Below are 27,281 nucleotides of genomic sequence, written 5' to 3' on the forward strand. Positions count from 1 at the left end.
CATCCACTTGGGAGCTCTTCCATTTGCTGCCATTCATTTGGATCCTGGTAAGTGGGTTTTTTTATGCCGGAAAGTTTTATGTATTCAGTTATTTTTAATCTGAATCTGTAATGCCAAGTTGATAGTAGCTCCTTTTATTCTTTTTAGCTCAACAGTTGAGGGATTTGTGGACATGAATTGAAGACATATGAAGGTTCAGCTGTGACAAAAAGAAAGTAGTGTAGAGGGTCTTTTATTTTCATTCAGCTATCTTTGCATATTGCCACACTACTCTCAAATAAAGCATGGATTACTGAGATACAGAAGGAGTTTGTCATGTAATCTCCTGTGGGCTTAGAGAATGTTTAAATAACAAATATTTTCTTGTTGCATATGATGTTATCTTTTCTCTGCTTACAAGAGTTTCATTTTTTAAATCTATTTCACTATTTTCATTGATTGATGGAGTAGATCTTTAAAGAATTACACAGATTGATAAACAACACAAGAGGCAATGCCAGCAGAATCACTTTCTTTAATGAACTATGGACAAGTACAGAACTGTTTGTCTGCTCAGTAGTAATTTTAAATACTCAGTTCAACAGCTGCTAAAATATAGCTCTAAAAACTCTGAATTAATCTAAGTATAGCCACTAATATTTTTAGGCCAAGCTCTGAAGTGCTACACTGATCTTGAGAGGGAGTGTTGCCCTCACACTTGAAGGGGGCTGGTTAGTGCACACAAACTAAGTGGGTGCAGGTAGCATAGATAAAACTTTAGAGATGGGAGTTAATGTGATAATCAGGCAGTGCTCCCGATAGGAGCAAAGTCTTTGGAAGTTTCTGAGCTACTTGTCATCTGTGATAGCATCACACTACTGTATGTGATCAGACTAATGTAACCAACTTATCCTAGCCTGTGAGTAACCTGTGATGTTTCAGAGGAAATATAAAACATAACTCATAGAGTGATAAAATACCTATGAAAGGAGTTTCCTTTTACGTGATGTGAGTCAGTGTTGGTCTTTGAACCATGAGAGCTGACTCTGTGCTCAGTGCCTGCCTTGCTATCATAGTCCTTACTCCTATCACAGACTTCTACTCCTGAGGACAGGGAGATCCAGACCTTTCATGTTTGGAAGAAAAATGCTTCCTTTGTACATTTTAACTTGTTATTTTGGTCTCATAAAAGGTAAATGAAATGCCTCATTTAACTTCTTGATGGGCAACACATGCAGTGCTTCATACTTGTGGATCACCTTCTGTACTTGGAAGCCTGGAAGGCTGTGGGAATGCCTGAGCCGAATGCCTGTTAGCATTGTGGCTGCTGTATGAATGATGAAGCCAGCCAACACTTCAAATAAAGATGGTGAAGACAAACCATAGTAGTCTGCAGAAGGAAAACAGGATATTCTCATGTTCCTTCCCTTTCAGTGTGCAAGACAATATTCTTCTGTATGCCTTAACCTTCCTAGGCTGTGATCACAATGACTTACAAGTCCTAAACCCAGCTCCACAGAGCTGGAAGAGAAAGGCAAGGAAGAAAAATGAAGAAAATAAAATCTTCTGAAACTAGAAAAATTAAGAGGAACTACATACTACCAGTAGCTAACAAAGTGAAATAAGTAACAACACAAAATACTGACAGGTGTCAGAAACAAGGATTCTAGACAGAATAATTGCACTTTTTTAGAATCACATGAAAAAATAACCAGCATTAGGAATAAGGGAGTTAAAAAGGAGCATCAGTTTTTGCCATGGAGACCAGTGGGCTAGCACTCTTTCCCATTTCTCCTTCTTCCTCAGATAAAATAAAGTAAATGCATTATCTCATCTACTTGAAGTCACAGTTTCATTGTGGTCAGGATATTAACCATTTCTTTCACATAAAATGTTCCTGAGTAAGTTTCTTCCTTGTTGACTTTCTGCAACTAAATGATCAATTCAGTTATCCTGCAAAGAGCATCCCCTTGTGATCCCTAAAATATAAGGAAGTTTTACCCTTTGTTTTTGTTTTTTTGGGGGAGGTTTTTTTAATTTGCCTTGGTTAGGGCGAATACCTCAGTGGTTATCAAGAATAGTTTGAAATTTTTTTACTTGCTACCTGTGTTGGTTTGAAAGTAAAACCAGTGCAAGACTCCAAGTCAGTAATACAATTTAATAGGAGAAAAGAGAAAAAAATAAAATACATGCAATAATATAAAAGAAACAACCACCAACACAGTCAGAAATACAACCTGACACCCTGTCAGTCAGGGTGTTGGTAGCAGTCCGTATAAATGGTGGCTGCAGTCCTCCTGGATGACAGATGTGGTTCTGTTGAAGCAGTGCTCCTGTAGAAGGTGCAGTTTTCCTCCGAAGATCCAGCAATGATGTGGAAAAAGGTCCGACTTTCCTCTGGGATCCAGTAGAAAGGTCTGCCCTCGGGTCCCAAACCCCAGTTTTTTATCTAGGTAGGAAAGGCTTGGCTCCTGCCCCTGGTTGGGGCATCTCCCAATGGGGTGATGTAATCTTATCAGTCACACAATAGGACTTAATGGCCCATTAACAGAATATATCTTCTGGAGGAAGGATGGGTTGTGAATAGATAACGATGATCATCCCCCCATCTTATCAGATGGCACATCAGCAGAGGATATCTCCCACAGAGATAAGGATCACCACCCCTCCCACATTTTAACAGATGGTGATAGAATACACATTTTTGCATTGTACCCCAGGACACTACCAGAACCAAATACTAAAGGAAAAGCCAAGAACTGAAAACTAGGGAGCATAAACACCAGGGAAGAACCACAGAAGCATAGAATATTCTGAGATGGAAGGAACCACAAGGATCATCAAAGACCAACTCCTGACCCTGCACAGGACAACCCAATTCAGATATCTAGACTTTCATGAAGTCATGATTGCCTTCCAGTTCTGCAAGTATTTTTTATGTCCAAACATTAAATAATTTCTCATGAATATGGAGAAAACATGGAGCAGAACAATTTTCCTACTGTTGTAATTGATACTAAAAAAATCCCAAAACAATAAAAACCACCTCTCACCCTTGTTTTTGGATCTTCTTTAAATCCTTGTTAACATTTCCTTATTGTAGCTCATTTCTATTACTAATCAGAGACGTTTTCAGGGACAATCCTAGTAGCCATGTGAGCCAAGAAGAAAGAGAAAGAAAAGCTATCATATGGATTACTTGAGGCAAGCTTGCATGTCAAAGTAGAAAAAGTCAGTTATAACAACAGCAAAATAAAAAAGCAAAATAATAACTGCACAGCTGGTTTTAAAACAAACAAACAAAAAAGGGAAATTCTTTCTGCACTCAACCTTCATCCCATTTTGAGAGGGGAACTACCTCTGATCTGATCTGATCAAAATTTGCACTACAAGTGACTACAAGACAATCAACTGATGGTGTGCAAACTAAAACTTAAATGGGCCTATTGTCTGGAGGGAGGGTCTTGGCAATCTTGAGCACGATATTTTAGGTTAAAATAAAAATATTTGGATTGAGGAGCATGATATTTTTTTATCCATTGTATACAGACTGGATCCCTGATTAAACTGTGAAAGTATAATGCACAATAAGCCTTTTAAATTGAAAATTTAAAAGTATCACATACAAAACAATTGCTGTAATGCACATTTAGAGAAAAGCGGACATCCTTCTCAATCATAGTGCTTTAATTCACTGTTGTAATAATAAATGGAACATTAAATTCAATCTGAAAATTGGATTACAAAAAGAAATGAAATGTTCATATATTTTTGTTTCAGCTTTTATAGCCTTGTTGGATTTGCTCATGTCTTTAAAAAGAATTTATTACTTTATTATCTCTATTGTAACTGAACAAAATTATTTATACTATCTCTGATGAAGCCAGGCATACAGAGTTTCATTAATTTGCAGTAATAAGTGAGCACATAAAACTTGAATAGTTTGCAGTAGCAGGGAGCCAACTACAAATGAACAGACAGAATAGTGCAAAGGTTTCTGGTCATAATGGGTGACGTGAGCATCTTGAAAACTGAATATGAACCTGTCTGAAAGTCTAAATCACATCATGAAAAGATAACTCTAAATTCATTGCAATTGATTTTTCAAGTTCAAGTTGAAAAGTTTTCAAGTTTTAAGTTGATTTTTCAGTATTAGTTTGTGTGAAGTTGGGCAGTATTTGTATGCTAACTCAGGAATTTCCTTGACAGTAGTCCTTATGTTTGGCCTGGTTTTTTTTCAGACATTATCCTGTTTACTTCCACTCAGAAAAGTGCAGTGAAGCCCAAAATTCGAAGGCACCCATGATGTCCTTACCGTTCTACCAAAGGCACCACGAGCACTATGACCGTGCGTACCGCCACAAAGCGCTGTCCTCCACCGTGAGCCAGTACCAAAAGGAGACAAAGAGCAAGTCTGCCGTCTATGCCCAAGGATCCGCGGCTTACGCCAGGGGCTCCGCAGCCTATCGCCACTCATCTGCAGCAGGCTTCAGCCTAGACTCCTCAGCAGCTTACAGCCACGGCTCTTCAGCCTACGACCTCGAGTCGGCAGCCTACAGCTACGGCTCCGCAGCCTACGACCGCTCTGCCGCGCAGAGTAAGAGATCTGCAGCCTACAGCCTCGACTCCGAGGCCCTCAGCACCAGCTCCGCTGCCTACAGCCATGCATCTGAATCCGTCAACAAGCTGGCTGCAGCCTACAGGCTGGGATCTGAAGCCTACAGTTTGGGGTAAGTGAATCCCTCTTCAAAACAGCATTCAGGTTGGAAACATGTCCAACCTCTTTCCATTGAAAACAATGGCAAAACTCTCCTCCTCATCCACATAAACTTTCTCTATAACCTGGCATTAACGTATTTTCCTGGTCTGGTGTTCTCCCTTGGCTTTGGCAATGGGAAAGACTTTGGTCAGCTTAGTTTGTTGGCCTAATTCATGTGTGAAAGTTGGACTGTCATGAGAATAGCACTGGCGATGCTGATGTGGCTGAATGGTGACATTATTCACACTTCAAACTGGTTCGGCATGAGCTACCCCTCCTTCCTGTTGGATCTCAGGAAACTGGAGTTTTTGAGCTTTCTGTGCTTCCTGGCACAGACCCCCTTGAAAACACTGCTCTGGACCTGAAACCTTGGAGAAGATTTGTAAATATGAATAATGAGTTAGAAATCACAAATGGGTAGAGGGTTGGATGTGTGTGTTTTCACTGGGTGATGGGTTTTAAATCTGAGGCATTTATAATATAGTGGTAGTTAGGGGACAAGGTGGAGAATTTTGGGTGGTATCTTTTCTTCTTGTTCATCCTCTTCTCTTCCTTCTTCTTCACGGAACTTAGGTAGTAACCTTTGGATTGGTCAGTCTAAAGTCATCTAAGGGTCATGGGAATCTATTATTGGGTCGAAAGTATAAATAATATAGGTGTAAAACTTTTATTGGTCTGTTTAGCTTTAAAAGGCCTTTGAGCAAGCTCAGCTGGAGCCATTTTTCCTACTTCTAACAAGGAGCTAGAACTGCTGTTTTACTTTCTGTAATTCTCTGACAAGATATAAACATCCAAGTCCGAACACGAGAAACCGTCTCGATTGCCTTTCTAATAATCCTGGCTCTGGACAGAAACAGACGAGACTGATGACAAACCACTAATTAGTGGTGCAAAGCCCAGCACACACTCCTACACTTCCAAGTTGTTTAGCCATAAAAATACAGCTAAATTTAATATGAAGAGTTGAGATAGCTTTTGGATTGAGGCTATCTCTTATCTGGCCAGGTTGAAGCAGTAAAAGAGCTCAAAGCTCTTCATGCAAGTTTGAGTTGATGTGTCCATATACTATTCATTCTTCTTTGGGCTAATAGTTTCACTTTTGTGCTGAGTGATTCAAGAAACTGAAATTTTCACACTGTGTATTGGTTGAGGCATACTATTTCCAAAGTAGAGATAACCTAAAGTGTCCATCTTACATGAGAAGAGTATGCTTAGCTCTCACGAGTTTCTTTTAAATTTAAGATAATAAATATTGCTCAAGCAATTGTATTAGCAGAATGTAGTTTAGTTGAGGTGTTAGGGTGGGGATTGGACTTGATAATCTTGGAGGTCTCTTCCGACCTAGTTATACCGTGTGTGATACTGTGCAATATTTTTTATATAATAGCCTCATATTATTTGTATGTATATATCTCAGAGATTTACAGAAATTAGGGAAGTATTAAGGTCAGATTAGAGCAGCTGTGAGGAATACAGGAAACAAATTATAGCTCAAGACATCTGCTTGCTGTTATATTTATGTAAAATTAAGAGTATCATTAGCAGAACTGATCAAAACTTGTCCACCAGAAAATTAAAATTTTGAAAACTGAATATCATCCCAGGATTGTGAATAATGGTGAAATATTGGCCAAAACATGTACCACAGTAAACAATACCTTGTGATTTCAGCCTTCACTTGGCTTTCAGGAAGCTCAGGGTCCAACCTCTATTTGCCAAGAGTTTGTTCAGGAATTTGAACCTGAGGCTGTTACAGGACAAGTGAATGGCTTTACTTAACTCCTTACTACAAGGAAGACATTGAGTTGCTGGAAAGTGTCCAAAGAGGGGCAACAAAGCTGATGAAGGTTCTGGAGCACAAGTCTTATGAGGAGCAGCTGAGGGAAATGCAGTTATTTAGCCTGGAGGAAGGGACTCAGGGGAAGACTTATCACTCTCTACAGCTGAGAGTTGAGTGTCTGAGAGTGTAACCAGGCAGGCATTGGTCTTATCTCCCAGGTAATGAGACAGGATGAGAGGAAATGGCCTCAAGCTGTACTAAAGGAGTTTTAGACTGGATATTAGGAAACATTTCTTCACTGAAAGCGTGAGCAAGTATTGGAATAGGCTGACCAGGGAAATCATCATTCTTGGAATTGTTCAAAAAATGTGTGGCACTTAAGGACATGGTTTAAGGGTGGGCTTGGCACTGCTGGGTTACTGGCTGAACCTGATGACCTTAGAGGTTGTAATGATTTTATGATTCTATAGCTGATTGTCTAGGCTGGGTCGTATCCAGGCTTTGCTGTTGAAACAATCTTACTTGTGCAGATAGTTTACCACTGAGAAAGCAGTGACAATCTTATTTATAATCTGCTGGTGAAGGGAAGAAAACTACAGGTGCTGGGACTGAGGGTTATGCTTCCAAAGGGAGCTGGGTAAGGGAAGATATCCCAGATTTCTGCACCAATGCAGCTGTGCCTGCACTCTGATGCTAACCCTAACCCAAAGCTTGCTTTTTCTTGAAGAAAAAAGTACAACTTCAAGTTGTAAAAGATTATTGTTAAAAAAACAGTTTCCGAGTCCCAGTTACAAGCACTTCAGCTGTCATGAGTTTCTTCTGAAATCTGTATGTTCTCATTAAGAACTCTAATGTCAGCAGTGCAATATTGAAGGAACTGAAATTGGTTAGTTGAGAGAGAACTTAAAACATTTCCATGTTTCCTGAGGTTTTCCTTAAGATAAAAGCTTTGGGTTTAAAATAGCATATTTGCATATATAAATATGTACATATAGTACAAGACTTGCCAATAGATTGTTCAGAGATAAGAATGTCTCAGCTGCAACTTCTTCATTTCTGTGATCCTGTCATTGTCTTGGAATTTTGAGAAATTCAGTGCTGCTACCTAAGACAAGGCCTCTGGAGATTAGATACATGTGATTCCAATCTGTCTTACACAAAACTTAATTAACACAGGAGACAATATTTCTGAATGAAAATCTCAGTATTTAACTTGGATTTATGCTTAATATAGCCTCTGTGTTGGTCTTTATTTATTTTTTGCAACCCGTATTTCTGCAATTTTCAAGAGGAAAAGTGGAAAAAATAACGCAATTCTACAGTTAAATGTAGTTCAGATTTGAAGGAATTCTTGCCAAATTTGTACTGTCTTTCCCAGATAACCCAAAACACCTTAAGGGGTAATGTGGAGACAAAAAGCATTACTCAAAAAAAACATAGGAAAAACAAAGACTTTCTGTTTTCATCCATATGAAAAGAATGGCATAGGGGAAAAAACCCAAGAGACTTCAAATTCTTCCAATTTTCTAGTAGAAAAGGCTTTGAATTGAAATGATCTCAACAGTAGTGTTTGCTTGAAACCAGAATGGACACACAAATCCAAATCCAGACAAAATTTTTCATCTAACAATTGATGATTGCATATCAGTGAATATTACCATCAAATATAGATTTATGCATAATGGATATAGTTTTGCAGATAAACATCATTAAGCCCAACAGGAAAACTCAAATACTAAGTTCTTATTCAGGTCGCTTCTTTTTTTTAATCTAAAGTAGCTTTTGTTTAATTTATTGTTCTTGCAAAATTTAAGTCTCATCCTTTTCTGTAGTCACAGTATAGGAAAATGTTCATGAAGCATTGGTGTTGGCATGCAGTTAGTGCTATGGGAGGAATTTATCACGAGGAAAGCAGTGGAGAAGGACTAGGAACTAGGTAACCTGCAAGACCTTGACCTGGAACCAGTTCTGTGACATTGAAGCCTCACTTGAGCAGAAAACGTTCCCAGAGTGTGAATACAGGCAGTTTGAAAGAGCCATAGCTTGATTTTTCAGGAGGACAAAAAATTTTCCATGTGAAAGTGGCCTGTCCTTCACATTTCAAGTCTTCAAGCAGCAACAGCTTGAGAAAGTACAAGGAGAGAAATGAAAACTGGCAAAATCAAGAGCAAGTATGGAATCTTGCAGCTCTGCTGGTTGCAGTTGGCCAAAGGTGCAAAGCTCTGGGCTCCCAAAACAAAAGGTGTCTCACCCTGTCGAGGTGGCTCTTCACACCCAGCCCTCCCCACCAGCTCGTGGGGCTGTCTCTAGCCAAGCACTTCTTCTTTGGCTTCAGCAGAGGCAGGAAAAGTGACATGTGCTGCTTCCCTTGAGGTACAGGTGAGGGATGTGTGTCTCTCACAAGCCACCCGTCCTCTTCCCCATCCAATCCTTGGGGGCTGCCAGCATGGGCAATTTGGCTCCTGGAAACCCTTCTTCCACAGCAGTGCTCCATCCTCCATGTGCTTCTGAGCAGCTCTGAGTCAGATCTGCCAAAGCTGCTTACAGCACTACAGGGCTGTCAAACAGGACTGCTGGATTAAACTCATTTAACTCTTTTTTTGTGGAAGCTCAGTGATTTGCCTTTGCTCAAACTTTCACTGCTTTTCCATGTTATTCTCCTGTGTAGAAGTATCAGATAATCCCATTGTGTCACAGACAGATTATCTGCTACCAAAAGGGACAGACACCTGCTTAGAGGGAAAACAGAAGTTATTGGTGTGGCTCAGACTTTTTTGTACATTTGTACATTTTGTGGCTCAGACATGTATTTTGCAGGTCAGGCGAAACAGCAAAGAAGACAGTGGTGTAATTCAGGTGTACCAAGCAAAAAGAGGAGAGATGGCTTTCTAGCTTGCAATTTATTAGGCTGCCAGTGAGAGCCAATGCTCTTCTGAGCAACACTTGTAACCAGGATCAGGACAAGGCTGAGTAAATAATGCACTTCCAGAAACATGAGAAGACCATGATCTTGGCACTGCTCATCCTTTGGTTTATTATAGGTGAGGGTTAAGAAGCTGGCTTCCAGATGTCATACCCAAGCGTGGAAATTGTTTTAATGAGACCTGCTCTGTGGAAACAATTCCCCTTCAAATAAAATTGTTATGGAAGCTGTGTTAGGGATTATTGCCAGCAATATTGCCTGGGCTTGTGACAAACCTGTCAGCAACTTAAAATTAATATAGTCACCAGAGAGCGTGTCTCATTTTTAGAGGTTGAATTTAAAGAGTCCTCTGCTGAAAATACCTTTTTTTTTTACTTTCTTGTAACTGGGTTTGCTAATCCACGATCTTCTATTTACAGTAAGTTTAAAATTCTGCAAATTAGGAAAGAAACAGGTGCTAAAAAGAGAGCCTGGACAAGGCCTCATGGTTAACAGAGTTTCTCCAGCTGTATGGTGTATACCATCATCTCTTTCCACTTAGGACAAAATACATGATTTTGTAGAGGAGTAAAAGAGCCTTTTCATGCAGGTGTGAAACACCTAAAGACTAGGATGTTGTGACCTGCTTCCAGAACACATTTCTACATCCACTGGGCGCAGAGTCTCTTTGAGCAGTGTGGGAAATCTGTTCCCTCAGGCACAGAAACAAGGGCAGTGCCAACATATTCTCTGTCTGAGAATAAGACATCAAAACAGAACAAAGCATCTGTTTGGGAGTTGCAGACATACTGCATCGTGTTTTCTTTAGTTCCTCTGTTATGCTAGAGGGAAAAGTTAATAGCATCTGGTTTTTTTACATCTCCACAGAACAATGCCTGTGCCTTTGACAACTCAGTGGCTCTAATGAAAAACTACAAAAATGCTGGCATTGATATTTTAACATGCTGAAAAACACTCTGAAGTAAGGACAGTAGGCTTAGGTCACCAACCTTGATAAGCCAGTAGAGATAATATCTGACCTGGAAAAAAATATACATATGCTAGCTGGGCATATCAAATGAGGCTGAAAGATGTTAAAAGGTCATGGTACTGTTCCTCCCTATGAAACTAGAGAGCACTGATACCCTGCTCTTGCTCCTCTGGGGAGATTCTGTTCCACATATCAGGTAGAAGGTTGGAACGTTTTAAAATAAAGGGCAAGATTTTAGAATCTGGTTCAAGAAACAGAGTCCTCCTTTGGGCCACCTAAATAATGGTTTCAGACAGCATTTTTTTTTGTGTTGCACAGGAAGAAATTGTAGGAACACAGCAAAATAGGGAAATAAACCTTGTGATAGAATGGTGTTTAACCTATTTTCTCAAGCAAAGAGCTGCATTTGAATATGTGTTTCTACTAGCCTCCATCTAGCTCTGCCAGAACAGAAGCAAGTGTTAGAATTTAGAAAGGAGAAACATTTTCTGCTGCTTCAAATTTATTCATCTGATCTCTTGGTTTATGCAGTGCAATTCTACAGAACACTTTGGAGTGACTCTAGGTATCCTTCTGAAAACATTAGCTGGGTGCTCTGGTGTGGTCATAAAGGTGAAATATTCAACTTCAAACACTTGGAGTGTTTAAGTAAAAAACAGCCTCCAAACAAACAGAACCTATAGCAGTTTATTCTTGCCTTTTCAAATAATTTTAGAGAGATATAAGTGAAAGATAGGAAACCCCCACTACCATATAGGAAAGATATCAGCAAAATGCCTAGCAGGGAGTGATGGGAAATGCTATATATGCTTCCCATAAATTCCCTGGATGAGTGTGTAATCTGGACCTTAAATGAAAACTAAACTGACCATAAGGCCAAACTCTCCTTTAGGAATAATGTGTTGGTCTGGATTTAACAGTGCTGTAAAAGCTGGAGCTGAAATTTTTACCACATTTCAACTACATTTATGAAAATAGAAACTTCTATACATTTTAACTTAAGCTCAATTCGTACTGGGATCCTTCTTGATCTAGAAACAACCAGGAATCCAATGGCCTCCTAATAGGTGCAGCCTAAAGCTCTGAGGAAATCTAATGGCTGTCAGAGCCGAAATTCCAGGTTTGACCCATTTTTAAATAGGACAGGAATAAAAGTCATCTGCTAAGTAAAGATCTGCAGCTCCTTACAGACTCCAGTTCAATTAAGAAGAATAATGAAAATAGTTTGCCTTTGATGTTTCTTATCACTTATTTGATGAGTTCTCCCAGTGCATTTGTGGCTTGCTGTAGTGATTGCTCCACATCATTGTCCAACCCAGGAGGAAGGCCATTGCACACTACATTTCAATGTCCCTTCTTTTTTATTTTACCCTGCCTGGACTGTTCCCAAGTGTTTTCTGCTTGGATTTCTATCTCTAAAGCTGGATCTGCATCTCTTGTCCCTGGCTGTGCTGAGCAATGCCTGGTGTCAAAACCCAGAGCCCACAGCATCTCTCTCCTGTAGATGTGCTGTGTGCCTTGGCTGACCCTGTGGTGCCTGGCATAGAAAATGCTCGGCCCCAGCCCTGCAGTGTGTGCCACAGTCCCTCACTGGCTGTGCCTTCTGCTGTGTGGAAACCAGGTTAGAGGGAGAGGAGGAAGGAAGGAGAAGCAGTGCACAGCTGCTGTTACCCCCTGTACTGAGCATCTCTTGGCAGCAGTGCTGTAGGCTTGGTGATGGTGGCACCTGGAGAGAAAGAGGAATTACATTAAGAAAGACAGCAAGAGAGACAGCGAATGGGACACTGATTTAACAGGAACTAGGTTGGGAGAGAATGCAGCCTGGGCAAAGGGATGGACACGAAGAAATGAAGGAAGGAAAGATGGGAGAATGAAAGTGGACCTGTGTCATCTCACACACAGTCTCGGTGGATAGATTACTAGTATATATTTTGGAAACTAAGCACTCTTCGTGTGTTGGTGGTGGTACTTTTGCAGGGATACAGCCTAAGGAAAACATTAGCCCAAGGATATAATATTATATTACATTATGCATGTGTAACATTCCCAGGGGCCCAGTGTTTGCATGGGTTTTGATATATGTGTGCAGCGTGCTGTGCAGAGACACCAGTGTAAGCTATCCAGGGTGTGGGAAGCAGGTTATCCCCAACAGAGGCACATGTCAGGGCTAATCAGCCTTGCTGAGAAACCATCATTCTGCTCCTGTATCTGCACATTTAAGCAGGGAGCTCATACTATGTAGACAAATCCCCAGACCAGAAGCAGAGTCACATGTGATTTTCTGTGGTGATGTTGCAAGACAGGTGAATAAGCACTTTGGGGATTTATAAAAGGCTGACAAATAATTAGCATATTCCATAGATATGGGAATAAGAGATGTGTTGCTTTGGCAAAGGAGGACCAGGTGTTTTGAGCTTTGCTTACCCAATTTGTAACTATTTTAAAAATTAACCTAAAGTGATTACCTCAAATATGCTTCATGCTCTTCAGAATCCCTCCCAGGCTGGTGAGGATGGGGGGAAGCTCTTCCTCCTTTTCAGTTATCTTCCATTTATCTGTGCTGTGTTAAATGGTGCTACTTTACTCAACTCTTCCAATGGATTCGAGTGGTATGGGAGAGCAGTGGGAATGGCAACACTGGTTTCTGAGCAATGCAGTGCCCTACAATTTCTATAGAGACACTTAAATGATCTTCCCAAGTCCTAAACCAAAGGCTATTAAAAGTACATTGCTACCAGGTGTATTGTTTATCTATTTAGATTTAATATCAAGGGGCATAAGTGGTATGTTTGTAATGATGAGATTGTCAAAAGTACACTTAGTTATGTGTTTAATAACTCTGATACTATGGCTATTAAAAATTATAAATTCTTGATTACAAAACAAGATAGCAAAACAATTTTAGTACTTTAATTGTGTTTTTGAGTGCTTCTTAACAGCTTTTCTCCTGATTTTAACAATGTAATTTTCATTTCAGACTGAAAAATTCCAACTTAATGATAGAAGATCAATCCTATAAGATGAGTCCCAAAGCAAAGAGAGCAAAACAGAGTTTGATATCAGAGGACAAAGAGAATGAAGCCTTAGACTACTCAGTGCCCATATTCACAGGACGGTATGTTCATTTTCATTTTGTTTGGTATCTTATTTCTGATATTTTATTAATAAATTATAAAATAACAAATCCATTAATCTGTCTTTACACTTGTGGATATTATGGTGATAGTTTGCACTTCACATGAGTGATAGAAAGACAAAGAGAAGTCAACTGACTGGCAGGAAATTGGACATTGTTCATCCAGAGCCAAGACAAATGAACCTACGTGTCTGGACTTTGTTTTGAACACATCGTCAGGGCCACTTTCTATGAAATGAAAATATAATTAGAACCCTGCCTATTGGGAACCTGACAAGCATGTTGTCCACATTATTTAGCTTATTCTTTTGGTTTGAAGACTTGTTCTGTAATCAAATATCTCTTACCAAGCATTAAACATAGAAACAATGAAACAACGTGCTAATGTCTTGTCCTGGCACAGAGAAAACCTGGAATAAAACCAAATGCTTTCTCAAATCCATTGTAATGATCCAGACTGATCTCACTTGTTGGTGGTATTTATTGCATGGTTACTACTGATGTAATACATCTTACTGCAGCAGTGTTCTCAGTAAAGCTGAATGTGAACTTTATGTGAAAGCCAGAACCAACATCAGCAAAGAGGCTCCCCTGCCCTTTCTGGGGTATGGCATAGTGATTTTAGTAGGAGTCTCCAGCTGTTCCAGCATAGTCACTTGCTCAGATTAATACATACTGGGGTGTAGTGTGGAAAGCTGGCTCCTGGTTAGAGGCCAGGAAAAAATTTTCTTGCCCACCTCCCGCTGAACAGAAACCTCCCTTCAACTTGGCTTTCCTCTGCAGCACAGCATTTTTCAAGGGACACATCCAAGTTGTTTCTGGGAGCCAGTGCTTTTCTGTCTATGGCTTAATCAACACTCAATGGCACTTCTGCTTTATATCCAAACTTGTGGCTTCACGTGAACTGAGTTCCAGCTTGTTAGTGGAGGATGTTATTGCTCTGGTCTTTCGAGCATTTATGATGCTTTTGTGATAAGAACAGTAGTTTTGTTTTTTATTAACTCCCTCCCACTATCTCAGAGTATTTTTGTCTCACCCCTTGTACATTCCTGTGTTGGTTTCGCTGCTCTTTGATCCAACTAACATTAAGAAACACACTCCTGCCTTTTTAACAAAATTGCTTTGGAGTTTCATCTGTATCTTATGTGAGAGAAACACATTAAAATGTGACAGTCTTATGCAAAAATTGAGATAATGTATTCTCAAGGCTTCTCACTACTTTTGCATCTCAGCCAGTGTTTTTACTTATGTAGCAGATTTGCAGCTCACCATCATCTGCCTCCCATGCCCTCAAGCACAAATATTCTCCCTTTTTTTTGCGTCTTGAGTCTACACAAGTAAATTTTATAGGATTGGGCAATAGCTGAAAAACATGACTGTTGATTAGTACTTAGCTTTTTTACAGGCCTCTGTGATCTTAGCACATAGTGTTAACAAATATTAAGAAATATTTTTTTTAATGCATACAGTAATATCTAACTCAATGTGATGATGAGTAGCTTCATTTATTTGTGTTCTGTAAAATATTTTTGAATCCTATTTGGGATCCTACGTTAAAAGGTACTGTCAGATTCTTACATCATTGTGGGGTTTTTGTTTGGTTTTTTTTTTGGAGGGGGGGTTGTGTGTCAATCTTACGTTTTGCTTATGGCTATTCAGAAAGCTGTGTGTGCTTTTCTGCCACTGGAATTACCCAAAAAGCTTTAATTTTGTTTTGGGACCTTTTTTTTTTTTTAATTTTTAAAATTAGTTTAAAAGAGCACATGATGACTGTTGAGTGCTCAACTCAACATGGCATGAAATGGTATCTAGTTTAGGCTTTTCACTGTTGGCATCATGCTCATGACCACATGCCAAAACTGTGGAAGTTGCAGGCCACATTCCTCTCAGATATTTATTTTTGTTTGAAAGATAACAGCTGAAGCCTATTGAGCCATGTGCATGCTATATGTCATTCCCAAATTCCCCAGTGAAATTGATGTGTTGATTCCCATGGGCAGAGAGCTGTTAAAAGGAATAGTTATTTATAAAAGTCATCTCTCCGTGGGTTTGTTGGAGCTGGGTGACCTTCAGCGATGTGTCACCCTTTCCATTATTTAGTTCTACTTCAGAACCCTCAGGTTCTACTCTAGAAAAAATACTTTGCTCAGATTATTCACTTTGCAACTGATTCTTTTAAACATCTGGGTTAATCCTTGCAAGAGAAAATTATGGACAGCCAGACAGTATTTTAGACAGTAAAACACCCAGAGGCTGATGTAATGCCATAAGTGCTGAAATTGCTGAATGTGCCTCATGGAAGTATTTGCAATCACTAATAAGCCTATGCCAAAGGGCTGTAGATGGCAGATACCCTTAAAATTATATTTTGTCTGTGCCATTTGGGGTTGGATCTAGTTGTATCTGTTTGAAAACGATTTTCTACTGAAACTCTTGAGACTTGACTGTAAAACCAACTCTTAAATGGTATGGTTTGCTGGTTTAATGCATTTGTCATTTCAGGGAGCATGTTTCTCTTTGATCTGGGAAGATTATAACAGGGAGAAATTATTAGCAAATCTAAATATTTAATACTGTTGATCAAAAGCATCTGGGGATTACAACTGCAAATGACTAGGACTCTATTTTCAGTCAGAGGATATTCATCAGTTCCCAAAAGATGCTTAATGCCTTGAGAATCCAGTCCATACTGTGAAGTTGCTGAAATCTTAACTACTGTAATTAAGGGGGAAATAGTATCAGTTTCCCTTTGAAGAAAAATACCATAGATTCATTTAAAGTGAATTTAGATAGCTGTATTCATATTAATTATACTGATTTTTCAAAATTATTTTTAAAAATCTCTTCCATTTATCTGCAGCTTCAGGTGATATTTGTGGGGACAGCTGATGTGCCTAAGTGGAGGGAATCTATCATTCCACTGATTTCTTAAGGATCATCTTCTTAAAGCAGACTGAAACATAGGAAGTTGAGTTTGAGGGTGATCAAAGCTCTATGCTGTTAAGTAAGATTTTTGGTCTTGGCAATTTTTAAATGTAATTAAGTTTACATTACATTCCACTGCTTGACTGCCTTGCATCTCACCGAATTGACTTCATAGATAAGGGGCTGGACACTTAATTCTGAGCTTAAATTCAAAAATTTTGAGTATTGAGATGTGCTATCAAATGCCTAGTATTGGCAATCTTAAAGAAAACAGAAAAAAAATATTCCTTCTATTTTTTTTTTGCTTTGTAGAAGTAGTAGAAGTTTTTTATGATAAAAGAGAGGCTTTGTTTGAGTGCACTCTAGAAATAGAGGTGATGTTTCTATAGTGCTTGCAAGATGCACTAAATGAGAACTTAAACTGAATTTGTTTTCAGTATGGTATCTAGCGTTCCATTAAAGTAACTAAATTCAGCAGGAGGATATTAATGCTTCTTCTTAAGTCAAGGAACTCTCATCATGTATGCACCACTACAGCAGCTGTAATGTCCTGACAGTGCCAAAACAGTATGGTTTTAATGGTGCATCCCCATGTGAGTGTGGAAACAGGATTGCACCCATTGAGAACTCTTTGTGCCTCACCTCTGTATAAAGCCTGAACAGGAGGCTTCAAGAGAATCCATAGTTATCTTCCTGAAAGCAATATAGGATGGAATTTTCTATGAACGAAGATAACTTTTTGTTATCTACATGTATATGGGGGGGGGGGGGGGGTGGATTTATAAATCATGAATGAGGACACTGTTATACAGCTACAATTATCTCTTGCCCCTTTGGCAGTGTTGTTACAAACATTGCAGCTCTATGTTAATACCTGAAGATCTGTGGTTATGCCTTACACTCATCTTTAGAGTGATGGAGGTAAAAAGCCACAGAAGGATAGTGTTTAAACTGAAAATGTGTATGACATATTTAGAGGGAGAGGCCCTGAAAATGGCCATGGCTTTCAACAGTGAAATACTCAGTCTTTCTGCAGAATCATGTTTCTGCTTTGAATACATGTGAGAGTGCAGTAGCAGAAGAGTGTTGGCCACTGTAGTGGCTAATTTGGTAGCAAGTAGAAATGGAGCATGTTCTCAGCATTTTCCAATGGGATTCTGCTCTTTAAAAATTCTTTCAGAGAAGTGAATATCAGTGGTATCACAGACACTGAAGAAGAGAGAATTAAAGAAAGTGCTGCTTATGTTGCCAAGAGGAACCTTTTTGCCACAGGGGAAGGAGTTAGTGTCAAAAAGGTGGCCAAGACAACTTCTGAAGAGGAACATCATGAAAAAAAATCAAGGAAAGTGGCAATCCGGGAGTCTGCTGAACGTGTAGCCATGAAGAAAACGGTAAAAAATTAGAAATTAATACTTAAGCTGGAAAAGAAAATTAATACTTTTTTGTTCGGTGTCTGTAAAGTGCCTAGCACACTGGGGCCCTGATTTACTCCATGGACAATCACAATAATGATTGTAATAAACATAAGTATTTTCAATGGAAATCTCTTGACTTACTTAAAGGTCTTGTTATCCAGGTATCAAATGGATAAGGAGAGAGACGCTGTGCCCAAGGCAGGCACCAGGAATGCTTCTGTTGTGCTGAGAGAAAAGGACAGAGTAGGACAGGGAAGGCTCTTTGGTCATGCCCACACCTATCTAAATGGTACAGCATCCTTCTCCTGGAGGATGAGGCAGATGCTGGGCAGAGAATAAAGGTGGAGATCTGTCTGTCTATCTATCTATCTATCTATCTATCTATCTATCTATCTATCTATCTATCTATGTATCTATCTATCTATTTGTATCTTGCTCATAAGTAGGTGAATGGGTAATTTTTGGACTTCGATGGCCAAACTTGTCCAAAGTGTTCACCCCTGAGTTTTAATCACTGGATGTAAATGGGGACAGAATTAGGTGTAAATTAGGGAAGAACTTCTGGAACTGAATCTCTAATTGCGTGCATTATTGTCCAGCTTCTTAAAAAATAATACTCAGAACACAGTTACAAATATGTTGTGACCAGACTGGCAGGGCAGGTAAGTGCAAGTATGTTTCATTTAGCAAATATATTACTTTATTTCTATTACTATACTACTTATATTATTATACTATACTATACTATACTATACTATACTATGCTATGCTATGCTATGCTATGCTATACTAAACTATTACTGTATTTTGTTATTTATTTTTTGAGCAGAAGACTTAGCAATATGCTTAAAAAATATCCTTATGACATAAGGTTGGAAAAGGTGTAAACACCTTCAAAGACAAGGTAAAAAAGTCAAAATCATCTCAAAAATTGAGAAACAATGAGGGTGAAATTTGATGACAATGGAAATTGCTACACACAGAAGGAAAAGAACAAGTAAATGAGTAATGCCTGGCTATGTAGAAGTACCTCAGGATCTGAGAGTTATAAAAGGTCACAAATTTAATGTCAGTCAATTTAATGACAGTTGTGTAATAACAAATACCAATTTAGAGTATTACCAGTAATAGTAAGGGGCAGTTATTTAATTGTATTGGAGTCTGTTAGGTCTGTGATAATGAGCAGTTGCTGTTTGATGAATGTTGAGGACAAATAGAACCTGTCCAAGACTGAGAAGCCATTGTAAGGAAAACTGTTATTTCCCAGTTTATAAAAGTCCTTTTTTAATAATCTGAATACAAGGACCTGTAATTCTCCAAATATGTGAAAGTTAGGGCAGAAAATAAATAGTTTAGTTTGCAGAAAGTCAGATTTATACCATATTAAGAGTTTTTTCCAGCTCTGTGGGTAGTCAAGCAGTTGAACGTGTTACCTTGGGAGGATGAAGGATCCCATCAGGAGGAAAGGTTTGAAAGTAGTTCTGTCAGAGATGATCTAAGCATAGAGAGCCTTGTATGACAGCACAAGTACGGTAGACATCTGAGTTTCAGGCCTATTTCACCTTCCACTCTGTATTTAAGATAATAAGTAATTAAATGTGGAAAATTACTCATTAGAATAATTTTGAGGGGAAAAGCCCTGTAAAATCAAATCTCATTATTTTGGAAGCAGAACTTATGGAAAATGAAAACTTTGTTTTCTGTGTCCAAATGAGATAAATACTTTAAGTGTGTCTGTCTTGATGTTTAAATAAAAATTGCAGGGGGTATTGTCTTCTTTATTTTGGTATTAATTTGCACTTCTAACAGCTGCTATACTCAAGTGTATAATAAAATGTTTCTTTTCCAGCTAGAAGAGACTCAGGCATTCCATAAAAAGTTGAATCAAGATAAACTGTTACATCCTCCTGAGTTTATCATTGAGCCTCGTTCCCACACTATCTGGGAAAAGGAAAATGTTAGATTTAATTGTTCTGTGGCTGGCTGGCCAGAACCCCGTGTTACATGGTAAGTTTGTATCCCTGGCACTGAAAGTCACCACTCAACCAGAATCTGAAGTCATCTCAGTAAATGTAGTCATTTTTTCTAGAAAGATGAAAGTTAAATTAAAAAAAACCCAAAAAACAGGTGCTGATAGCAGGCCTGTCAAACACCTTTCAAGTCACATTGTGCAGAAAAAGAGCAAAATACTAAAATGAAGTAATAATAATCATAATGATACAAATAATTATGCAATTATTATAGTAAACTAAATAATGCAATAATATTTAAAATACTTGTGTAACAGCACTAGGAATACATAGACTTTTTTTTATTTTGTAGAGACCTCAAAAATATTCCTTCTGTTGATGATTAAGGAAAAATAGCAGTTTAATTTATCATACTATCTTTGATAGTGTTTTCTAAATAGTTGAGTTTAGTTCTACAAATTACACTAATGTCCCTGAAGCATTAAAACAGGCTTTGGTCAAGAGCAAACATCTTGGCAGCTGAGCAGTTATAGTGCTGAATCTCCATGAAATAGAAATCCCTTGATGATGCTGTGCAATCTCAGTAATTGATGATGTGCTCATAGCAGACACATTGTCAGTGTTTGAAGTCAGTGACTTCAGGTACATCTGGAACCATCCAAATAAGATGAAAGCTTTGGAATTATTGGAGAGTTTTACAGAATCACAGAATATGCTGAGTTAGAAGGGAAACATCTACTGTATCATAATGTTATGTAATTATCATATATTGCAATTTGCTACTTGAATTGCTTAAGCCACTCTGCATTTATTTAGGTCTTAAAAATCTTAATCTCAGGGCTTGTCAAAAGTTGCTACTAAGAGGTATATTAATAGGCCAGAGCTGAGTCCACAAAGTCGCTGATCTCTCTGCTGGGACTCTGACAGCAAGGCTTTGCATGGACACAGTTTTCCCACCCTGCAAGGGTTACAAGTGCCCTGTGTTCACATTCCACCTGGAGAGAATTCCAGCCGAACCCTAAAGATCTGCTCTCACTTTGATATAAGCAATGGTCAGCTATGCTCATGGTTGTAATCCAGCTCTGTAACCTGAATCCTACCCAAGAATTCAAGAGCTGGGTCATTTTCACTTTGGTTGAGATTCACCTTATCCCCAAAACCTGACATGATTAAACTGAGCTTTCAGCTGTCTGTCTTTGCTCTTGCTGTGAACCAGCCTTTCATTTAAGTGCTAAATGTGGATGGTGGAAATTAATACATCATTTTACTATACATGTGAGTTCCAAAGGGATTTCAGTTTGCCACAGGCTACTAATGGAAAAAAAAAAAAAAAAGAGATCACATCCTTTTCAGCAGGTGTCTTTGCTCTAAGATATAGAACAGTGCTGACCTGGATCTGTCAGCTTTCATTCAGCCTTTCTAACAAAATGTCAGAAGTGTATTGCAGTCATTCTTTGTATAAGCAATGAAGACCTTTTCATGCTGTGCCTGAAAAACTATAAAGCTTTATGAACTTTCTCTAAAGAAAACCTGCCTGAAGCAGCTGTTCTGACTCCCCTGGAAAAAAAAAGCATATGGAAAACCCAGGACATTTGAAACCAGTAGCAGAAAGCATAAACTATCAGTGGCTAATGACAGTGGGAGGTTGCAGTCCCACATTAGCTAATGACTTAGCTGCTCTGGAATTTGCATTTCCAGAAATAACAAGTGGTCCTTCTAACATGTGTCCTATTCTTTCTGTAGATGAATATAAATAAGAAAAAATTGAATCAATTACTTTTTACTAACCTGATAATGAAGATAAAAGAAGTGGAAGTCTTCTTTCTGCTGGCATGACCCAATAAAAGCTTGTTTCTGCACAGCACCTCATGCTACCAAAGAACTTTGCTGCCATAGGATCCAAGAATTGCCCAGTCCTTTGGAGAACATTTAAAGATGCTATGGAGTTAAGTCCTGTTTACAGGATTTCATGTTCCCTGGAAAATATTAAGAACTGATGGCATTATTCTATTTTCTAAAATATTTGACACACTAGATGTAATATAAAGATGCCCTGATGTCCCCAGGCAGTTTAGTCTGGGGGGCACCAGCTCACAGATGAGGTGAAGAGTGGTGGTGAATGCATTACTCTTGCTGGACTCATGCATTATTCTTTGCCTAAGCCAGGATAATAGAGTAATGAGGTCAGGCATCTCTGCAAATGATTGATGTACAGAATAGAGAGTACTGCCCTGCACTGAGTCCCTTCTCATAGACATGTTGCTGAGAGGAAGATGAGGATAAAAAGCATTCGCGTTTATGGTCCTTACTCACTTAAGTGCTTGGAAAACTCTCAGTGTATTACTAAGCCCAAATATTTGTAGTCAGGAAAATATTCTTTATTGTACAATGCTGATGGTGCTGAAAGAAAGTTTTCATATTTATTGTGGATCTAGCTTCACCTTGAGATATATTCTGATTATATAACTGATAATATTCTTGGTGAAAATAAAATTGTTAATTACTAGTTTATCTGGGGAAGTGAGGCAAACCATTCACACCAGACCCCAAAAAAAAAATCTTAAATGAAGAAGCAAACTTCTTTGTCTGGTTATCTGTTGTGAGAAGAAAGATTTATTTCAGTTATATCAGCGTAAAAGATGAAGATACTTTTATGTATCATACTTTATCATTTCACTTTATTTATGTATACACCTTATGAAGAAAAGGAAAAGCTATGTAAAGTAGGACACTCTCTTAGGAAACATTTTTTCTTTATGGACCTCAAATCAATTCCAAATGTACTGAATGCAATTCAGAGTGCAATTTATTTATTAGTCTTCTACTGCCAGTCTTTTCCATATTTCCAATGCCTGCTTAAGACAGGATTCAGTCAAACATTTACTTGGTTACACCATGTATTGTCCAGAAAGGAACATTTTATGCAACAACTGAAGAGGAAGAATTTATGCACCACAGTTCTTCCCCTATGAGAGTCTCAAGCTGTTTGTATAAATTCTGAAATTAGCAGTACCAGCTCACCACTGATCAGCACTGATTCATTCATTCCTTCAAACCAGGACAATGGGAATTTTGAACAGTAAAGCTTTCCTACCTGAGGATACACCTGTGCCAGAAAACCCTCAAAGTGTATTCCAGTCTAACCCTGTTAAGTTGCAAGTTAACAGAAAAGTTAACCTTCTACATGGCATTTTTGTGTATATAAAGGTTTTAAAAGTAGGTCAAATATGCAAACCAAATAAAATGCTTATGATAGCTAGTAAGTAAAGAGGCTACAAAATTTTTATTTGACATTTACAAAACTCTTAGATGTTGCTCTCGTGACTCCTCCTTTCTTTTACAAACAGCAGCATGAAGTTTGTGGTAATATCAACTGATTTTCATCCCACTCAAGACTATTTCTTTCTTTTAATTTGACAATAAAATCTACCTGGGGCAGGTCGAAGAGGAAGAGAGAAAGGTTACACTTCCAAAGATATGTTATGTCTTGCCAGGGAGTTAGACTACAGTTTATCTAGAAGAAACATGCAGAAACTGATGTTCTATTTCAAATATCAAGTGCTTGACCTTTAAAAGTATGGAATGACCTCTCTGTGACATACTGCTTCTTTGCTTTTCCATAGGTACAAGAATAATGTGCCCATTGATGTACAGGCTCACCCTGGCAAGTATATCATTCAAAGTCGATATGGGCTGCACTCCCTGGAGATTACTGAGTAAGGAAGTGTTAAATAATTTAACAAACAGCTTAAGCTGAAATGTTGCTACAGAATGAGACCTGCAAAATGTGAACATATCTCTTGGGGATGGAAGAGATATCAAGTCAGGTGATATCAGGGATATCAGCTGTGGTGAATGCTGTTTACTAAATGTTGAAGCAGTTCTGGTTTACCTCAGTAGAGGACATGCAATTTACCTGAGTTATTTATCTGGATTATTTATCTGAATATTCTATCTATGGCTAAGTCAGAAATGTGGGACATCTATGACTACTTTTCCATCTGTCTGCTTGATGAGTACAGTTAAAAATGTAAAAATATGTGAGCTGTATTTCAAATATAGTAAAGTTCACAATTCTTACTGAAACGAGGATCAGAACTGACATGTCCTCACTTATGCACAAGAACAATCTTTAACAGTACACATCTTCCAAGTGGGAGATTTTTGCACTCACTTTGCATTAAAAACTTTGAAAACATGAGACCTAATCAACAACCAGCTGGGTTTGACAATTTTTTAGTGGCAGGTGCCCTTTGAAAATATTTTGTGAAACCTACCATTCCTACAAGTTTCTATGTTAGGCAGCTCTTCATAGAAGACAGTAAATTAGTGATGAATATTATCAGATTGTTTTTCCTACCTATGCTGTATTCCCAATTTCAAATCTGTAAGTGATATTTGAAAACATTTATATCAAACTTTGGGGTTTAACACTGAGAAAGACTTAATGGCTACAATCAGTCCAGTGTCCAGTGTGTCTGTCACCCAAGCTTTTACTTTATAGATTTTACCCAGATTTCTGAGGGTCTCCTTAATCTAAAACAATCTTAATCAAAAAAGAGGCTATGCTAAGGAGTAAATGGGTGCTCTGCCTATATATATATCATTTCTATAATCATTTCTATAATTTCAGATGTGAATTCGATGACACTGCCCAGTATCATGCCTCTGCTTTGAATGTTAAAGGAGAAGTTTCAGTTTATGCTTCCCTCGTGGTAAAGAGTAGGTTGCAAAATATTTTCTTCAAGGTTTTTTGGTTTTTTTTTTTTGGTTAAGATGCACATCACCAGCTTTGGTTTTGTGGCTCACAGAGCCTTTGCCTTTTGGAGATATTGACCAACTTTCTCTTTTTCTGTGTAGGGTACAAAGGAGAAATTGACGCAAGTCTTTTGCATGCTAGAAATCTGTCCCTCTCTCCATGTAAGTTGCAATAGGTTTCTTTGACACTTCCATTTATAGTTGTGACATCACGACACATGACTAAGCAGAATATTTAGTAACATTATTTTAAAAAGAAGCAGGTCTGATTTACGAGGGTGTGGAGCTCTACAGTTTTGGATGGTGTTAGCCTCACTAGTAGGGGGAAATGGCATTGCCTTCTAGGTCTGTTGGCTTATATAAGAAACATCCTGTTAATATTGCACTTCACTATGAAATAGAATTTGTCAAAGAGAGAACCATTTCCTCTTTTGCAATATGTAAAACATGGCATGGGGAAGCATGCGCCAACATAGAGTAGGTGACTTAATTGTTGTCTGCTGCTTATGTGGTTTCATAAGCTGTGAAAATGTACAGAAAAGATTAAATATCCAGAACACAATTAGACTGTTTTGGGATATATCAAGGTAAAAATTGTAGTTTGTTTTATCTGAGAAACTCATGTTTTATCAATATGGCATCCATGCTTTTATGATGATAAGACAATCCACCCACATATGCCATGTGGGTGAAGGTGCCCTAGGAACCCCATGAAATGTTTCACAGATGAGACTTCTATATATTTCCAATGAAATTTGGGATCTATCACTTCTTTATGGGAAAGAAAGATCACAATTTGCATATAGTCATTGATCACAGGAAGAGGGAAAGTTATCAGTGTAGGCTAGCTGACTAAAAATAAAGTGTGACCTTAGTTTTTATCAGCTGAGCTGTTTTCAAAACAAACATGGAAGCCCTTCTGCTGTATATGTACAGTACAAGTGAAAGGCACTTAGGATATTCTGTCTGGTAAGCTGCACCAACTGGGACACACAGCATTGGAAAAGATAAATTCAGGAACCAGAATAGAAACAGAGAGAGGGGGGCTATTGGAGAGCCCCTTTTATATTAATAGTAGCCCCCACAAAGGCTTATTAGCTTACAAAAACAAAGGCTGAGTGGACACATGACTGCTCTGAGATAAAGCAGGGAGTCAAAATGGGGAAAGAAGAACCATATTAGCTAAAGATCAACTTGACTTGAACAAATAATTAATCACAAATAGAAGTCTTTTTAAGCTATTAAACAAACCTTATGCTAAAACGCTGGATTAGAAATTTTGAAAATTCTGAAATTCTGCAGAACCTTCTCCCTGCTATAATGAACTAGCTGTAAAACTAGAATTGTATGAATGAAGAAATAGTTGATTCTCAAGCGAAAGGACTTGGATTATCCAACACTGCAATTACCTCTGAAGATGATGACTTAATATACATCTTGTTCCTATTTATACTTTGAACTTTACCTGGGACTGTATTCATAATCATTGAGTACTTTTTCTTCTTACTCTTGTCACAGAAGGAAAGAAAAACAGATATTTTTTTCTCTTATGCAGTTGCTGTTACTCCTCATGGCTATGCTTCCAGGTTTGAAATCAGCTTTGTCGACAAATTTGATGTAGCATTTGGGAGAGAAGGCGAGACAATGAGTCTGGGCTGCACAGTCGTTATCAATCCTGATATCAAGCGCTTCAAACCAGACATTGAGTGGTACAGAAATGGTGAGAATGTTTGACAAGAAGAAATAGAAACTTCTTCCATGTAAATTTTTACTTACTTCAGCTTATGTTAACATTATGATTTGGTCATCACTTTCTCAGGTTTTCCAATGATAATATGATAATTTTCTCTTTTTCAACTAGAATTGTTTCATAATTTAGCATTTTGACGTGAAACCACAGAAAACTGACAAAGCACTGTGCAAATGTCTTCTAGGGATTTTTTATTTCTTAAAAAATTTAAATTAGAAGAATTTTTATCAGAGCCAACACCTATGTCGTCCATTTATAGAGCTCATATAGCTTTTACTATTTATTTATTTATACTCCAAGGTATTTTATTAGTTGCACAGTGTTCTGTAACAGCTGACAAAAAACTATTGCTTTCTGAAGTAATGCTTTTAAATCAAAGTTGTCATAAAAGCAGAATTAGATGTTATTTATGACTGTTTTCAAAGACAGAATGTTAATAAGAGTGGTCTCTTTTGTATTTCCAATCTATCCCAAAACATTCTCCGTATTCAGAACCTATTCCTCAGTAGATCCTGCTGGTTCTCATCATGACATTCTCTAATTCCTAGGTGTTCTTATTACACCATCCAAATGGGTCCAGATGCAGTGGAGTGGGGAGCGAGCTTCTCTAACCCTGACTCATGCAAACAAGGAAGATGAAGGTCTTTACACTCTCCGAGTGGCGATGGGAGAGTACTATGAAGAGTACAGTGGTTATGTCTTTGTTCGAGGTAGGATACTGCCTTGTGCACAAAACTCGCTATAGAGCTGAGGAAAACATGGTGGCAAAATCAGCCTCAGGTATTTGAGGTGCTTCCCCCCCCACCCCGCCCCCCATAACAATAGAATAATAATTTTCTACTGATAGATTCTAGCAATGTATATTCCAGGTGTTATCTCTGGAAAAAATCCATGCACGTGTCAGGCTTTGGTGTCA

The 27,281-nt window shown here is 38.3% G+C and overlaps 1 protein-coding gene across 1 annotated transcript in view; it reads left to right on the forward strand.

Moving 5' to 3' along the window:
• The first annotated feature begins 4,244 nt into the window (after positions 1-4,244).
• The window catches only part of MYOM1 (myomesin 1), a 73,704-nt gene continuing 50,667 nt past the window's right edge, over positions 4,245-27,281 (forward strand). The window contains exons 1-9 of the mRNA XM_088173654.1: positions 4,245-4,709; positions 13,389-13,526; positions 17,653-17,863; positions 19,737-19,894; positions 23,481-23,573; positions 24,491-24,579; positions 24,718-24,777; positions 26,171-26,335; positions 26,914-27,075. Coding sequence (XP_088029780.1) covers positions 4,282-4,709; positions 13,389-13,526; positions 17,653-17,863; positions 19,737-19,894; positions 23,481-23,573; positions 24,491-24,579; positions 24,718-24,777; positions 26,171-26,335; positions 26,914-27,075 — 1,504 coding nt within the window. The 5' untranslated portion in view covers positions 4,245-4,281. The remainder of the gene's footprint in view (positions 4,710-13,388; positions 13,527-17,652; positions 17,864-19,736; positions 19,895-23,480; positions 23,574-24,490; positions 24,580-24,717; positions 24,778-26,170; positions 26,336-26,913; positions 27,076-27,281) is intronic.

This window comes from Sturnus vulgaris, chromosome 1, assembly GCF_052056855.1.
Source record: "Sturnus vulgaris isolate bStuVul1 chromosome 1, bStuVul1.hap1, whole genome shotgun sequence".
Classification (NCBI taxonomy): Eukaryota; Metazoa; Chordata; class Aves; order Passeriformes; family Sturnidae; genus Sturnus; species Sturnus vulgaris.